General features: G+C 39.1%; 1 protein-coding gene across 1 annotated transcript in view; it reads right to left on the reverse strand.

Moving 5' to 3' along the window:
• The window catches only part of ST8SIA1 (ST8 alpha-N-acetyl-neuraminide alpha-2,8-sialyltransferase 1), a 111,933-nt gene that overhangs the window by 84,485 nt on the left and 10,452 nt on the right, over positions 1–16,996 (reverse strand). The window contains exon 2 of the mRNA XM_065742481.1: positions 957–1,101. Within this exon, the coding sequence (XP_065598553.1) occupies positions 957–1,101 (145 nt within the window). The remainder of the gene's footprint in view (positions 1–956; positions 1,102–16,996) is intronic.

Genomic DNA, 16,996 nt, shown 5'->3' on the forward strand with positions numbered 1-16,996 from the left:
ACTCTATGTCAATATCTTAAAATCATTTAACATTAGTTACATATTAACTAAAAATACAAGCAACGTGCTGAACAACAATTTCCAGTATTCGAAGCACAACAAGAGTCAGCTAAAGTCATGATGTCACTTTCTGTTATTGTGCCTACAATGTTTGCTAAAGGGGAGCAAACATTGATGAGAATGAGATGAGAAACTGAAAAGTAAACAGTTACTCCAGATAATCAACATCATAGCAACCGAGATGAAAATTTAGGTCTATACATACCTCTCCTTTCCCATTTAAGCCAGATAAACTCAGCCAGGCTATGTGGCAGCAAATCCACTGACATCAGTGGAACCAATCTGATCTAACCTTGGATCCAACCACAGGACAGAAGCTGCCCTTTTGAACAGCTTAAGAAGAAAAACAGAATATGTATGCCAATGACACTGGCAGATCTCTAAGCATTACAGGAGCAGTTTTTCATCAGGATTCACCCTGAAAGCCCCAAAGACCTGCCAGCTCACACAGCATCAGCACCACTCTTCCCAGGACTGATACTTCATTTATAGTGCCAGCTTCTTGGGACACAGTTATGCAGGACCCTCAGTCCATGATTAATTGAGCTAAGTTTCTGTCTGTCACAGTTTGAAATCCCCATTCAGGAGTGTGATCGCTGCCAGAAACACAGAAATCACACTCTATAAATAGCCAGAACTTATCACCATCTTCAAAATCAAGACAGGTGGCTGTATCTCATTGCTTGTGTATATTTGCACAACTGGAAAGTGACCAGGGAAATATTAACACACAGACTGCTATTCTGTAATTCTCAGAATGCAGAAGTAAAAAAGCTATTTTGAACTGAGAAATGAAGATATTTATTGACAAATATTTAGCTAATTCATTTGTATCATGTTACCATTTAGTACATTAATATATCAATACTTAAAGAGAGAAGAAAAATGCTACTAACCTGTGGGAATAGTGAGTAAGTGGTATTGTCAATGGTGAAAGAATACAAAAATTCCCCATCAAACCAGAGGTTCTTTCCCATTGGGGAGTTCAGTTTTGTCATTGCAAAGAGCTGTCCAGGGTCGCAGCAGTCTTCCAGCAGCTTTCTAGAAAAGGTAAAGAAAAGAGAAAGAGATGCTTGAGTTATAACTCTGGCAGCCATTGCTAAAGCTCATTTTTAACTCGGGTCCAAACACCTGAGATACCACAGCTCCTGAGCGCAATAGAGAAAGTCATTTGTTTTCCCATCAGTATCATGAGCCATGGGTGACCACAATGCGCATCAAATAAAAGATACTACATAAGAACTCAGAAAGCAAGCAGACCTAGAAATACCAACTGTAACTAGCAACTTAGCAACTTCCTAATTATTTCTCAGTTTTTACTTAAAGAAGAGCCAGCAACCCTGGTTTTCTTAGAAAATCTCAGAAGTAGACAGTCGAAAATTAAACTCTCCATTTATTTTTGAATGGCAAATACATAAAAAAGATTTAGCAGAAGACCATCCATTCTTTTCAAGCAGTTCTGGTTAATAAAAAAAATAAGTTCTCCAACACATATAGAACTTGGAGAAACACCTCTGAAAATTAAATCTCAGAGCGTACACTTAACTATGAATAGTGAGCCTTATAAAAAAAAAACACCGTTACATAACTTGAGCATGGAAAAAAATGGCATCTCTGTTCAGTTAAGTGTCCTTGTGCTATTTCACAGCAGTGTTAGAGCTTGCCTGGAGTGCTTGCCTCAAGTCCAACTTGAGTCATCTCAGTTTGCTATATATATATATGTAATATGGTGAATATTACACTTCTTTCCTCATCCAAACTATGTATCTTCTTACACTTCCAGTTCCCTAAAATAGCTATTACTGAGCTTGAGCAGCAATTTGAGAGATGGTGAGATGGCTCAAGGTTGTACTGAGCAAAAATTCTGTATTGCTGCAAGCTCAGCAATTAATATCTTAAAATGCAGATCGGTGAATAGCTGCAGGAATCTGCAGAGCAGGAATATCCTAAAGCCAGCATGGGGAGAAGCTCTCTAAAAGAAATGTAATGCTCATGTTCGTTTGTATTGGTAATATATAAGATGCAAAAATATACACTGCACAATTATGTCATTACAGTATATTAGTATAATAATAAACAATATAATGTATAATTATTGTTTATTTTAAATAGGACCCTAAAGAGACTGAAGTCATTGCCCGAGGGCTGCATGAAAGCTTCAGGTGGCAAGCAGAATGAAAATATCACTTATTAGCGTCTATCTGAATGTCTGGCATAATGTTTTGCTCTGTGAAAAAGATTTTATTTCAAAATGCAAACTGATTCACATAAATGGTTTTGCTTTTTTTTTTTTTAATATTTTTTCAAAGTTCTCATAGCTACTTTTCTGCTCTAAAAAATTCTAAGTAAAAAATTGGTATTTTCTCCTAAAATATATTTTTGTTGTAAGTTACTACTTTCTTTCAACTATGTGAATATTATTTTACACACATATTCCAGCTGATAATTTGGTGAAAGCTGTAGATTTATTTTGATCTTTGCAGGGCAGGAAACACTTAGAAAAGGTTGTGTGACCAGCAGCAGTCTATAGGAACTGCTACTATTCATCAACTTTATCTTGGGAGGTATAGTGATTTGCTAAATCACAGGAGCTCTATCCCCAACAAAGGACCATGCTTTGGAAATCATCAGCCAACTCCTAGGAAGAACTGTGAGGAAGCTCTTGTAACAAGCTGATCAGCCTCTGTGTCTCCACACTCAGCCAAAGAATGTAATGCTTTTTTTGAAAGACTCAATCAGAAGCGTATTTCAGGTTATTTTGTGGCTCAAAATGTCACTCTTTATTCCTGTGAGCATGAGGCATCACCTCACACCCAGACTTTACCTAGCAAGGGTATAGGACTCGTGACTCCAGAGTGTTCTGCTGCTCATCGTGCTATGGGCACTGACACGTCATCATGTGTTTTCCCCATATGCACCTGAATTCCTCTCTCTGTATAGATCAGTAATGGGTAAGTTTGACCTCAAATTAACGGTGACCTTCAGTTAACAATGGACAAAACAGTTTCTGGAGTTTAGTCCACTCATTGCACAGCCGCCTTGTCCTCTGCTGAGCAAAATGCCAGCCAGGGTGGCAATCAGCATTCCCAGAAACACCATCATGACAACCTACACCCGGAGAGGCTGCCCGTCATCCTCTGCCATCAAGAAAACAGAAACCAAGCTTAAGGCAATTTGAAATTGCTCACCAAATAACCTTTGTAGAGCAGCTTAAAGCAGGCATAACAGAGCACTGTTGCAAATAAATTTGAGAATGGAGATTTTTTTTGGCTTTCCACAAGCTTCAGTTTGCAGTCTTCGGAAATTTTTTTCCTCTCTGGGTCTCACTGCAGCTTTCTGAGAAAGCTGAGAGCAATCCAAGATCAGCTGGAGCCTCTAAGTACAACTGTATTGCAAAACTGAAGTTTCTAATTGAAACCTGCAAGTCTATCTTCATTGAAAATCTCTCTTGAGCAAGAAACATAAAAACAATAGACAACCCAATAGAAAAACATCAAGAGAATGATTTAGATTAATGAATCTTCCCTTAGCTGGGGCAAGAGAATGAGCTAAGGAACAGCTTTTCATACAGTTTTTCCCCTCAACATTTAACTTCATACATATACCTACTCTTCCTTCTCCCCAGAACTGCATTCTTCCAGTTCCCAAAAAGTCCTTTGCTAATAAATTTATTACAAGAAGCAGTAGGTGTCTCCTAGAAGGCTAGAGGTAGGCAGGCCACTAGTCCAAGGATTACACACCTGCATGTATTAGCACAAAAAATCTTGCACACACGTACACGCTTTCTGCTACAAAAGAATAACTGAAATGGTCATACATTATTCAGTTTCTCTTTCTGATTCAAATCCAAAAATTATAAAGTGAGAGAGGCTCCACAAAAAATATGCATTAAAAAGGAAAAAAGTACTCAAAGAGGAACTAAAGCAGGGCACTTAGCAGGATGATTTGCCAAACTTGATTAAAACGTACAGCTAAAATGTTATGGTGGAATATGCAAAACTTGAAGTGGCTTTTAGTCAAGGATTTCAATTCACCGCAAGCATCAGTTCGCTTGCAGAACATAAATTATGTACCTTTGACTCAGTTATCTCCAATTGAGAGGAGGAATTAAATGACCTGAATACTGCTATTTAAAAGGCATTCGGGCACTCAGATCTGAAAGCACTTAAGAGATAAATTCTCCACTTGTGAGAGAAGCAGGATAAAAGTTTCTTCATGGCTATCACTGCAGACATCCAAGACTTGGGCCTGATCAGCACCAACAAGGCCATTAGCCCAGAGCAAGCCCTAAAGCAGCCCTGCAAGTCGACTCAAGCTGCAGCCACTGCCCCACACAGGAGCCCAGCAGTGACTTTGCGATGTTAAGTCACATCCTCATGGTGCACTTTGTTGAGGTTAGATCAGCAGACACTGCATGCTGAAAGAGGAGCAAAATACCAGCATCAAGAATCCCACACCCAGATTACACGATCTTCGTGGGATTTACAGCAGATCAGCTCTCGTCTGATCCTACAAAGAGCCTGTAGCACATGGAAAGCATGACCAACAGGGGACAATCAGGAGATTTGCTTCAAAAGCCTGCTTCTCACCAAAGGACTAATATACGCACACTATTCTCCTCTTAGGAGAGGAAGCCTGACCTCTTTGGTAAGTCTAAACCAACACTCACATGCATAGTCAGTGAAAAGGCTTACATAAAAAAAAAAAAAAACCAAAAAAAAAACATCAATTCTGGATTTAAACTAATGAACGTATGAACGCTCCAGTTTGGTTTCAATTTGAAGCCAGTTAATGCTAAATCTTACCCTGGTTTGACATCAGTACCAGCCAAAAATGTCTCAGCAGCTTGATTAAGCAACCCAAGCATCTTCAAACTGGCAAAGACAATGTCTAAAAGCAGAAACGTGCAATTCCCCAACAAAGGCTGTCAGCCAGATTACAGCCCTTTTGTTGTTACTTCTACATAAGGGAAGTAGCTCATGCATCCCCAGCACAACACTCCTTCTCCAGCTCCTTTGGCAGACCTAAGGTTAAAAGCATAAGCCCAGTCTGAGGTGGAGGGGTGGGAAAGGTGGCACAATGTGGCATACAGAGGAAAGCAGAAAGGGCAAAGGGTCTATGAAGACCTACCAGTACCCTGACAGCTGGCATTGCCAACATCTGTTTTTCTGCCCCAAGAGGATAGTCCTTTTACACCAAACCTTCCCATACACTTGCTGAACCACACAGATTGTTGGATTTTTTAATTATTATTATTGTTATTTATTTCTTTATTTGTACAAAAGATCCACCACTTGTCAGCTTTCACCATCCCATGTGATGAGTGGAAAATCCGTATTTTCCCGAATGTCTGGCTTTAACCAAGTTCTGTATTCATTCCATCATTCTTGTGGCTATTCTCTTTTTTTTGGAAACCACATCAAATATTTATAGGGAAATACTTCTAGGGTAGTTACCTCCTGCTAACTAAGGGATAAAACAACCTCTCTGCTATCACCCACACTTCCCACAACCAAGACCAAAGCACATTTAGATGCTTAACTGTTTAGCACTCTTTTCCACTGCCATTGCAGCCCAGCATGGGATATCTATCTGTAACTGCAACGTGTGCTCTGTTTTGCTATATGTGGGATCTACGTCAATAGTTCTGGTCTGGTTTGGCCCAGTTCTATGACCAATGGGGCTGGGGAACCAAGTACTCATGCTCCAGGAAAAGGGAAAGGGAAAAGGTAGGGTGATGGGCCTAGAAACAAAAACAGCAGCAATGAGCTAAGGGAGAAAACTAATTTACTAAATACAATAGCAGAATGCAAGATAACACAGTATGATACAATATAATTGGAATTGAAGCTAATAAATCAAATAAATGAGAGAGTGTCCAAAACGCAAGACTTTATTGTAATGCTGTAGGCAAGATTTCTAGGGAGCACACACTGCAGAGACAGGCAGAAAAGAAAGACAGTCTCATGACTCCCAGTCAGTTTTATCTTTTCCTCTGAAAAGAAAACTTAAATGAAGTAATAAAGTCTTCTGAGGAAGGTATACCCAGAACTATCAACAATTCACAGAACTACAGCATTAACTCTTTAACTCCCAGTGCACTACATGACGTTATGATGTGGAATACCAATAACAGAAATCATAAAACCATGACAACCTACTGAAAAATTAGGAAGGTTAGCAGGTAACTGAGGCTGCTCTTTCTCATGGGCCCATTCTCTGGATCAATTCCTGCCCTGATCCTTTCTCATCTGCCAACTACATCTTAATGTTCTCGTGCAGATCGCTTAAGAAAAGATACGTGGAGGGTAAAAAATCAGTCTCTACAAGTTCACATCTGGACACATTCTGAATTAATCCATTCCATTATCATCATCATCCAAGATCATAAAAAGAAAGAACTCCAAGTCACACAGTATGGAAACACATTGTCTTTCACCTTCACAACAGAAACAAAACTGGCTCAAACCTTGTCAAACACATTGGCAAAACTGCCCATTATAATACAGTCCATCTCACCTAAGATTAAAATTAAAACTAACCTATCCTCAGCCCAAATATTAGAGAATACAATCTTAATATTGCCTTTCAAAAAGCACCATGGATTAAGTGTCTAAAAAAATGAGAGACCAGTCAAAGCAAATGTTATTTGTATTCAGAAAAGTATACCAAATTGTGAAGGGAAGCAACACTAGTTTAACTAAAATCAAGACATTTGCCAAAAATAACATTTGGAGGAACAGGACATCTAAATCAAGAATACTTCACTTTGCACAGGTATATTGCTGAAAATTCCACAGTTACTCCCGCTCAGAGACTACATCTACATGCAGTGAAAATATGATATAAACAGAAATATGAAATATAAGAGTGAACATCATAGAGCAGAACAGGGAGAGAATCTGATCTACTTCCCTATTAAGCTATCTGCAACATGGTAAGGTTTTACAAAGACTAGAAGTCAAAGCAGTTTTCCTCCTCACATTTATTGTTATATTTTTCTTGTTAGGAAAATTTCAGCCCATTTCAATGCTCCCTGAAGCAATTCCTGGCATATGATTCTTACAAGGGTCATTTCCCCTATTTTCCCCAAGAGAGGAAAGGTATCAGGAAAATATGAAGGTCACAAGCAGAAACAAACCAGGTTCTGAACCGCCTGGGGCTGCAACCTGAGCAAAAGGAAGGAGGTTGTAGAGACCACAGACACTTCTCAGAATAAGGGCAGTTAGTGGAAACCACCTCCATTAGCTAAGCACATCTGTGACTTTTTAAAGTAATAAATTTAATAACAAAACATTTGGGATAATTTATAACAAATTACCAAATTGAAGGAGGAAGGGTAATTATGAAATTAAGTGCTTCCATCTTTTCTACATCAATATATTTTCCTTTACAACTTTCTTCCAGGTCTTTTTGAGGTGCCCAAAACGGAAACAACGTATTTTACATAGCCTGAGAATACCCTATCTTTGAGTTTTCACTATTTTAAAATCACTGAACAAAACACTTGGCATCACCTGTGCAGTATATTTAGCAGTTTTGCTTTCCAGATTGCAAAAGAAACGTAAAACACTTTTTCTGCTCTGTATTGCTCCCCTATTCCTTCTACCTTGGCCCAGCACAAATCCTAACTGCCTTGCACTTAGCAAAAAATGATCTGTCATCCATTGCTTCGTACCACCCTAATCTGCTACTCATTTTGATCAACTTCGTTTTTGGTTTAATGTAACATACTACAGAATAAATGATGCATTTTTTCCAGAACTGTTCGGAGTAAGAAGGAAAATATTTTTCATCTACTTTCTTTCCAAACAAAGCAAAGAAAGACTGATTTGGTGTTTAAAATTTCAAGGATCTGCAGTCTTTTCAGAAGGCGTTTTTCAGAAGACAGTAGTAGCAACAAGTATTACAGTATTTTGTGACCAAAAATATAATTCTCCAAACTTGCCTACATTCTGCTCTCACCAAACTGAACTATGGCTCAAATCTGAATCTCTAAATCTTCACTTGATTTTTGATTACTTAGTCTGTACCATTTTCAGTTTTCCTTTTGAATTATACTCAGACTTCAGATAGTAAGATATGCTGCTGCTTTAGTTGATGAAGCATTCTTTATTTGATCAAAACCTTGTATTTTGAGTAACGGAAAGATATATTTTCCTACCACTGTAAGCAGACAAATTTATTTTAGTAGCATGACATTAATTTATTCCATACCTTCAATAATATTGCTAATGTAGAAGAGGACTGAAAAGTGTGACACTTCGATCGCAGAAGTACAGATGAGGACAAAATTTGCCAGGGAGTATCTTCATTATTGAACAATGTTTGCAAACCAGAAGAAGCTGGGATATATCACAATGAATAGAAGTCTACCTAAACATCTGACAAGTCTTAAGTTTACCTTTCTATTTGCCTATTCTGTTACTTACAAACTGGGCAGATTCAGCCTGGAAAGCTGTTGAAACAGAGTTTATTCTGAGGGGAGTATTACACAGAAACACATTTTGATTCGTGCAAAATGTCTTTAAACTGCTGTGCACAAAACCTACCTATGAGCTTTGAAACACAAATTACAGTGTTTGAATTATAATGCAGGAATTCTAGTATTTGGTCATATGACTTTTTTCTAGGATTCTTATACCAGATGTGTAAAGAGCTATACATAAGGAAACCAACACAGTCACAAGCCGTTATTTGCAATTTGTAAAAACAGTGCTGTAGCACAGCTTTACTGCTTATGCAGTTGAGTTTACTGGAATGCAGAATGCCTCCAAGTTGTACATGCTCTTCCCAGTGAAATCTCAACCCCACACAGGAGAGACAGCAGTAGAGACTTGTCTCCACACCTCAGAGCTGTGACTAACAAACACATTCCCTAGAGAAGTGATGAATTTGATCATACACTGCTTGTTTCTGGCCAGCAGTATGGGTGACTCAAGAGAAATGACTTCACGTGATGGTGGAACTCATGAGCCCTGCACCAGACCATTCCTTCACTCTGCTAACACTATAACCAGAAGCCCTTAAACATGACAGCTACACTAGGGTTGGACTAGATGATCTCTAGAGGTCCCCTCCAGCCTCTACAATTCTCTGATTCTGTGATTTGAGAGCAATGGAAACACAGGGTTTGTCTTGTTTCTATTACAGCGCTTGAAATATAAAAACCTTATCCATAGTAAGCAGAGCTTTTCTTTTAGGATGCAATTTATCTCAAGCCAAACAGACACATATTTCCTCTCCAATGACCATTTGAATACTGACTACCTGAGATGGAGACATCTACGTTTGACAGATAAACTCAAGTCAAGAAGACAGAACTCCTACTGCAGACCCTACAAAGTCTATTAAGGTTTCTGCAGTCATCTATTGGGGAAACTGAGGGTCTTTCTTCTGTCGGCAGCACCTCACACAGGAATGCCATCTGCCAGCAGCCTCATCTGATGGTTTTCCAACTCTGCTCATACAGCAGGCTGCCAGAAAGATGAGGTGGCATTACCCTGTGAACTGGCACTTTTGTCAGAGAATATTCAGAGAAAAAGGGAACTTGAGAACGGAAAATGGATTAACTAGATCACGTGCCTTTTTTTTTTTTTTTAATAACATAAATCTGTGACAAGAGCTGCTATCAGAGAGAGGAGGTAAAATTAATGAATTACTGTCTTGCAAAACAGCAGAACCAGCAGTTGTATCAGCAAGATAGATTACATGACTGTGCTAACGCAGGGGTAAAAATGCACTGCTCTTATCACCTCGTTCCCTTCAGCAAAGCTGCTGCTTGCTTTGCCCAGTTACAAGTACAAGATATATTCAGCTTCAGCAAGGATGTGAGATGGCTGTATTCTTCCAGAAGATGATTCACTAAAAATAAATTGAGCAGCAATAACCTAACATTTGGGCTTGCAGTACCTAGAGCAATGATACATATGACCTAGATCAATTTTCACACTACAGCAACTTTTCCACCTGCTTCTGCAAACCAGATAAAAGCCATGTAAGTATTACATAATGCTGCTCACAAAAGCATCCCTATGTTTTAATCCAAGAAAATCCAAAGGGAGGATTTTACTCACTTCATTAGTATAAGTTACAACCCTGCAAAGGAGGCAGACTGCCCAGAGAAACCTATTTGATGTCCATCTTTAATGGTTCAAAAACTGAGACCAGATGCACTAAGGGGAAAGAAATAACTCTACCGGTTGATGCAAAACCTATAAGTAACTAGACAGTCATTGCCTACGCACGTGATAGAGACAAGAACCTGTAAAAGTATCACATGAACAGACACAAAAGAGCAACATACTTTCAAGGGCACACAAAGTTTTGTGCTCAGGCGTAGGTTTTAACCCACCAAAGACATAGGAATAGACAACTCAAGGGAGTCACGTTTTGAAGAGAAACTTGTTCCTCTCACAGAATCACAGAATTGTACTGACTGAACTGACACTAGGTTTCAGGTACAGCCAGAGTTGCTGTAACCAGCAGTACCACTTTTGAAAATAGTTTGGCCAAGTAAACATTTATTTCTGAACTGAATTTGGTGATCCTTCTGTGTGTTGAAGGATGGCTTCTAACGGGGTGGAAAGGGGCAAAATTATCAAGATAGTCATTTACTTGAAACATTTGAAGTGTATCTTGAACTTGCATTCCTGCCATTTGCCATTACAAGCTTTTTTAATTAGTTTTGCTGATGTGTTTCAAATCTTGCCTGAGTTTCATTGATGCAAATCCTGTGTTAAATGTAGTAAGTTAATTCAAACAAAAGAAAGGCATATTCAGTTTGGAATTATTTTCATTAGAAGCTCCAATTCCACCTCTTTGTAACTCTTTTCCACTAGCAAAGACACTAAAAACAAGTAGCAATCTTTTACACATCTACCTCTGTTATATTTGAGTACAGGGTATGGCTAATTTACAGACTTTACTAAAATCAAAGGATCTCACCACCTCTGACTCAGAGTGAGATGCTCAGAGTATATTCTTATAGGAAAGGTAAGCTGAGATGCTTTCACTAGACACCTCCAGACATCTGTCCCAGGAATAAAAGGGACAGGTACACTCTCCATTTTCACAACTTACTCTCCTGTAAAGAATACAGCAAAAATCAAGTATGTTGATGGTCAGTGTATGCTGCAGAACAAGGATTCTGCTGCAATAAAGCAAAAGCTGAAGCAAATGCCAAGGCTGCTGATGAATCAAAGCATTTCTTTTTGCCACTCTTCTGTTCTCAGTGACAGAGTGACAGCACTATGTAGTATTAATTGATTCGTACTGCAGTAATACTTGTGTCTGAAGCCCCATTCTGCACACATATAGTGAACTATTGATGTACTTCAAATCTCAGAGGTCTTCATAAGAAAGTGACTTCACCTAAGCTCAACCATTGCACTAGGAGTTGTCAAAACTTTCCATAGTCAACAGAAGGATACTTATCTTACACTAAAACATAAGAGAGCTGTCAGTATTTGCAAGTACTTCTGTCTTTTCAATACTTACAGCAGGAGGTAACTATAGTAGAAGTGTTAACAAAGAAATTCTACTTCTAGACAGTTACATTGTGATGAATCTCTCAATCTGTCATACTAATAAGTGACTACGTATTGCTAAAATTTGTTTATTCCTGGTCTAGAAAAAAGGAACAAAATCACAGGGAAGTTTTTTTAAACACTGCAAAGAAAATTGCCACCATACCTAACACCTTCCAGCTTCTCACTAAAAAAGATTAAATGTGGATGCAGAAGTAAACTTCTGCCATTTTCTCCACAACTGTACTGCAGGCTTACTGACAACTCTACATAATCACGGGGGATATTTTTCATGTGCTCAGATCTCCATTCTCACCAACGCTCACTAGTGCAAATTAACATAGACTGTAACAGCAGAGGTGTAAGAGAGCAGTAGAAGTTTTCCCAGTTACAATCCACATCATCTCATTTCTGACTCACATCACTCCTACACTAGCAACCCAGCTTAAGCCAGTTCCCTTTGGCTAGAGTCATAGCTCCAATCCTCTGCTTACCACCATATCTATATTCCACGGAATAGAAAATGTCAGAAATTTCCTGGAACACACTTGATAATTGGGACCTAAGTGCTCTGTATCTCCTCTAAGCCCATATTCTGCACTTTTACTAGTGAAGTGGTGCTTCCAATTGGCACATACAGGCTTATCATTTATAGAGCTCCAGACCTCACAAGGAGTTGGCAGGACTCCCCTGCACGCCTTCCCAAACCATCTAGAAAGAATTTGCCCATGTCATTGGAGAACAAAGACTGGCCTTTCAGGACAAAAATTTAAATGGCACTGAAAACAGTTTCCAAAAGTCCAAAACATCCAGAATTTCACAGCCATATCACTACATCTAGTCTGTGCTTCCAAATGGTACTGAGCATAATCCAAATAGCATCAGCCATCAAGGTCATCTCATATTTACAACTTCTGCTTCCAGACAAAATGCTATTTTGTCAGTACCATTAAACAACTCGTATTTGGCAATGTTCACTGTAAATATGATTTCACTACAGACTAGACCACTTAGTGATTTGGGGTGAGTGACTGGCTAAGTACACATAGAAGAAACAGTAGAAGTCACAACCAGACAGTTGTTTGGTAGTGAAAAAGCTGATAAAGAAAGGACAAGAACTATATTCCTGCATGTAATCTGACCTAAGTATTTTGCTATACCACACTCCTTGCTGCTGGAAATAAGGAATGCATGAAACTCCATTACGCAAAGGAACCAAACAGCTTCCCAGGGCATAAGCATGATTACATAAAAATTAAGCTCTTTAAGACCTGAAGTCACAGCAAAAATAAAAATAGAAAAATAGAAGAACAAACAAACAAAAAAGCAATGTATCCAACTTCACTCCTTCAGTCTGATGGTCTTTAAAAAGTTAATGCTAACTTCAAGCAAAGAATTCCTAACAGCCTATCAAAGCAAAAAAATGCAGAAAGATTACTATATGCTGTGACTCCTACCTAACTTTGTCAAGATGTTTGTTTTCTATCTCCTGCCTCTGCCATCTGCTGGCCCTTTCCCCAGCAATGTAATCACACCTCCTCTGCACAAACACACAGGGAACAAATCTGAGCCACCTTAGCATTCCAGGACTGAAAAATAGCTTCCCAACAGCTACTGGAAATGTTTCTGTCACAGAATTCCAGTTTGGGGTTTTATTTTTCCTTCTCTTTCTGGCTAACAGTTGAGAACTTTCTGTCTTTGACTTCGTTATTCCTGAACACCTTGTAATAGGTTTCATTAGAGTGCAGGTACTAAATAGGTGAACTGTTGTGGTAAATGCCTGGCATTACACAACAATGCAGAACATGCAACCTTGTGATGACTGCAATAATTATACATACTGCAACATTGTGAAGTTCTAAATAAAAAGCAAGACCTGAAGAGTTTGACATATAGTCACACATATCATAAGATATAACTTTTGCCTGAAGGACTGTTGAAATCCAACATTTAATGAGCTGCCTCACTCTAGCTGTCAGTGAATACTCATAATCCAAACAAATCTAAATTTAGAAGGTAGGAGTAAAGTAAGAGTAAAGTAAGAGTAAGCCTGGAACTAAGTTCTGACAAGAGGGATTCTTATGAAGAAGACATACAACACTGAACTCGCAGCCAAGCTATCACTCTCAGGCTAGCACGTACAAGAGATTTCGCTGACCAGGAAAGGGGAAGAGGAGCTGCAGTGCTCCCAGAGAGCCATATGATGCCTGCACCACCCACAGCTCCAACAAACAGCATCCTTTTCAGCAGTAATTCAGAGACCAGCAGAGATCCATTACATCTGCTCAGGCCTTCTACCTTAATCTCATGCTAGGTAATCACCATGGGGAACAGCCTCCTTTAACCTCTCTCAAGTACCACAGTGTCTTTTTTTGCTCAAGGAAGGAACCTTCTCCACATTTCCCATCCACCTTCTGCCTCTCATATTTCCTTGTTTCACTTCCAGCTGCAGGTGGTCAGTAGTCTGCATTTAGATTATTACACTCAGTTTTAGGGCTCCCAGTATAAGAAATATGTAGATAAACTGACACAATTTCAGCAGAGGGCTATTAAGATAGGTGGGGCCTGGAGCATTGGCCCTGTGAGGAGAGGCTAGGGGACCTTGGCTGGTTCCACCTGGGGAAGGGGTGGCTTTGGAGGCTTTCAACATTAATCTGAAACATGAGAGGTTCTCCAAATGAGAACAACCAGGCAGAGGGACAGGCAGCCTCAAGAGGATGCACAGAGATGCTTCTGGCCCAAAGACACGGTCACTCAGGACACTTCCTCTTTCTGTGTTCCATCCTTTCCAGTTTGTTGGGGCAGTTATGGATTGATTTCTTGAGAAACCAACAACAAACTCCAATACAATTGCTGGCTTTGTGGCTTTTCTTCCTGCCACCAAGTGACCATGAGAAATTTGTCCTGTCACACAAATATTCATCTCCATGACTGGTGTAAGAAAACTTTCTCAATCACATCCACAGGATGTGTACTACACAAAAGCTGAAGCAACATTTGCTTTCTGGGAACATGTTTGACTGAATTTGTCATTACATTCACAACTCAAGGCCTGAAGCTGGATGGTGAAAATTTACAAAGTGCTTGAGAGCATTCAGCAATGGGGCAGTACAGTTCCCAGCTTTTTAAGTCTCCCAAACTAGCCCTGAAAAGTATTATTGCAGCTCAAGACTGCATGACTAGAAAATAGGATATAGAGCAATATTTAACCACAGGAGCATCTTTTAATTGGTCCATGCTATTCATATCAAGAAATTCAAGTAGTTATTTAGAAAAGAGAATCAGAAATAGTAACTAAACAATTTCAAAGAGCAGTAATTCAGTTTCCACAGTGAATAAACTGTTTACTATAAGGTTGAAAACAAGATATTTCATTTTCAACAGCACGATGACATGTTGTTTTTTGGTACAATATTACAATCTAAAAATAAACTAAAGAAATAAACAAATTAGTACAAAAAAAAGCATATCAGCAAAAGAGAAAATATATATTTTTATAAGTTATTAAGCACCAGGCTAAGAATTAAACATATATTTTGGAATTAATGCTCTGAGAACACCTGAACTTCCTAAGCATAATGATGTTTAAAAAGGGACCGGTACACACCAAGGATACTGCAAATGACAGCAGTAATTTTGAATGAAGTATTAAACTAAGATACTAGGGGTAAGACTCATAACTGTAAGAACCTGAGATGTTTATTTCTGTAGACAGGGGTCTGTAGTATAACCTGCTATTGCAGGACTTTCTCTGCAACATTTGGTGAGAGCCCTTGTCAGAGGTGGGATCCTAAAAGACTTTCCTTTGCTCTTAGGCATGGTAGTAAAAGCTAGTTCTCAACTGATCTATGCTGCCCACTTCTCACAAATCTGTCCTGCAGTTCCCCAAAGTGTCTTTTCACAGCCACAGTAAATCAGCTGTGTTCGGGGCAGAAGCTAGACGAAGAAAACAATTCAAAATAATAAACACAGAGTAGATTTAAGACGCTGAATTCTACTGCTTTCCACTCTGCCTCCTGCCTGCTGTTATCAGTTTGGAGAACACACTGTCATTTAGTCACCAGTAGCATGGAAGCTCCAAGCCTGCTCCAATAAATTCCTCTGCTTCCCAGAGCTGGTTCACAGTTTGAAGCCAAAACTATCCAAATATGGATGGCCTTAGGATTCTGGAATAGCTGCATCTGCTCAACACAGTGTAACCTCAAGTCCTTGCTGCTGAATAGACATAATCTATGCATCATTTAATGCCAGCCACGTGTACAGTCCTACCAGAGCACCAAGTGAGAAGTCAGTTCAGCAGAAATGCTATGTGACATCTAGAGAGAACAAAGAGGGCCTCTATTTTAAAGTTTCACCACAAAACCATAGTAACTAGCCCCAGTTTTTATGTGAGCAGACAAAGAATTGTCCACTGTAATTCAACATCCTAAGCATGAGCTGCTGGTGTCCCGATGGGTAGTCTAAACTTCAGCATATATAAAGTTCACTAGATGCCAAGTTTGTGGATTGTCTAGTTGGCAACACGTAATCACAGAATGAAAAAAAAAAAAAAAAAAAAAGGAGCGCAACAAATGTTGTTTTGCTGTCTTATTGCTAACCATATGGACATTTTCCCTACCACAGTTCTGAAGTAGGACAGGTACCAGAGATAGCTGCAGTGAGTGGGCTGTACTCCACATATTACATCTTTCTGCTTCCAAATCTCATTGCTTTAACAGCTATCTATGGAGCAAAATGATTCCCATGATTGTGGCATAAAAATGCCCTCTACTATTACAGTTTCATATCCTCTTTTATACTGCACATAGTACACTGAAATTGAATCTCCAGTTCACCTAAGTGACGGTCTTCCATCTGATACTTGATCTTCTTAACTGAAATTATTATAATTTAACCCATATTGATTTAATTGTTACCTTCTTGAGTTACCTTGCCCAACCAAGCTGTTCTTAAATAGCCCAATTCATTGAATGTTTCATTTTTAATTGATTGCCTGTCTGACTTATCTACATATTTGTACATAAATTTCCTAACCACAATCCTTCTTTCTCTGTTACATTGCTTCACATAAGTGTTTCTTGACTTTTATTGTTTCTTCTTCATGCCCCTGATACTACAGTCTACTTGCCTCCATTGCAATAAACCCTGCCAACCCTCCTTCCCCCCACCAATCTCCCAGGGACCCTCTGCCTTACCACCCCTACCATCACCCTCACCAACTCCTCCCTCCAAGCACATCTATTTTCTTCCCTTCTAGAGTACCCCATTCCACAATCTCTTATTCTCATCTGACATGCTTTCTACCAGAAAAATAGGTTTCTATCAAGAATAAGAATATTATGTAGAAAAACATGAGAACAGGCAGCAACCAGGACAAGACTATAACAGGGACAGGAGAAGGCATATTG

The sequence above is a fragment of the Cyrtonyx montezumae genome, unplaced genomic scaffold, assembly GCF_038088225.1.
Source record: "Cyrtonyx montezumae isolate F1298 unplaced genomic scaffold, pur_monq_1.0 scaffold_3, whole genome shotgun sequence".
NCBI classification, from domain to species: Eukaryota; Metazoa; Chordata; class Aves; order Galliformes; family Odontophoridae; genus Cyrtonyx; species Cyrtonyx montezumae.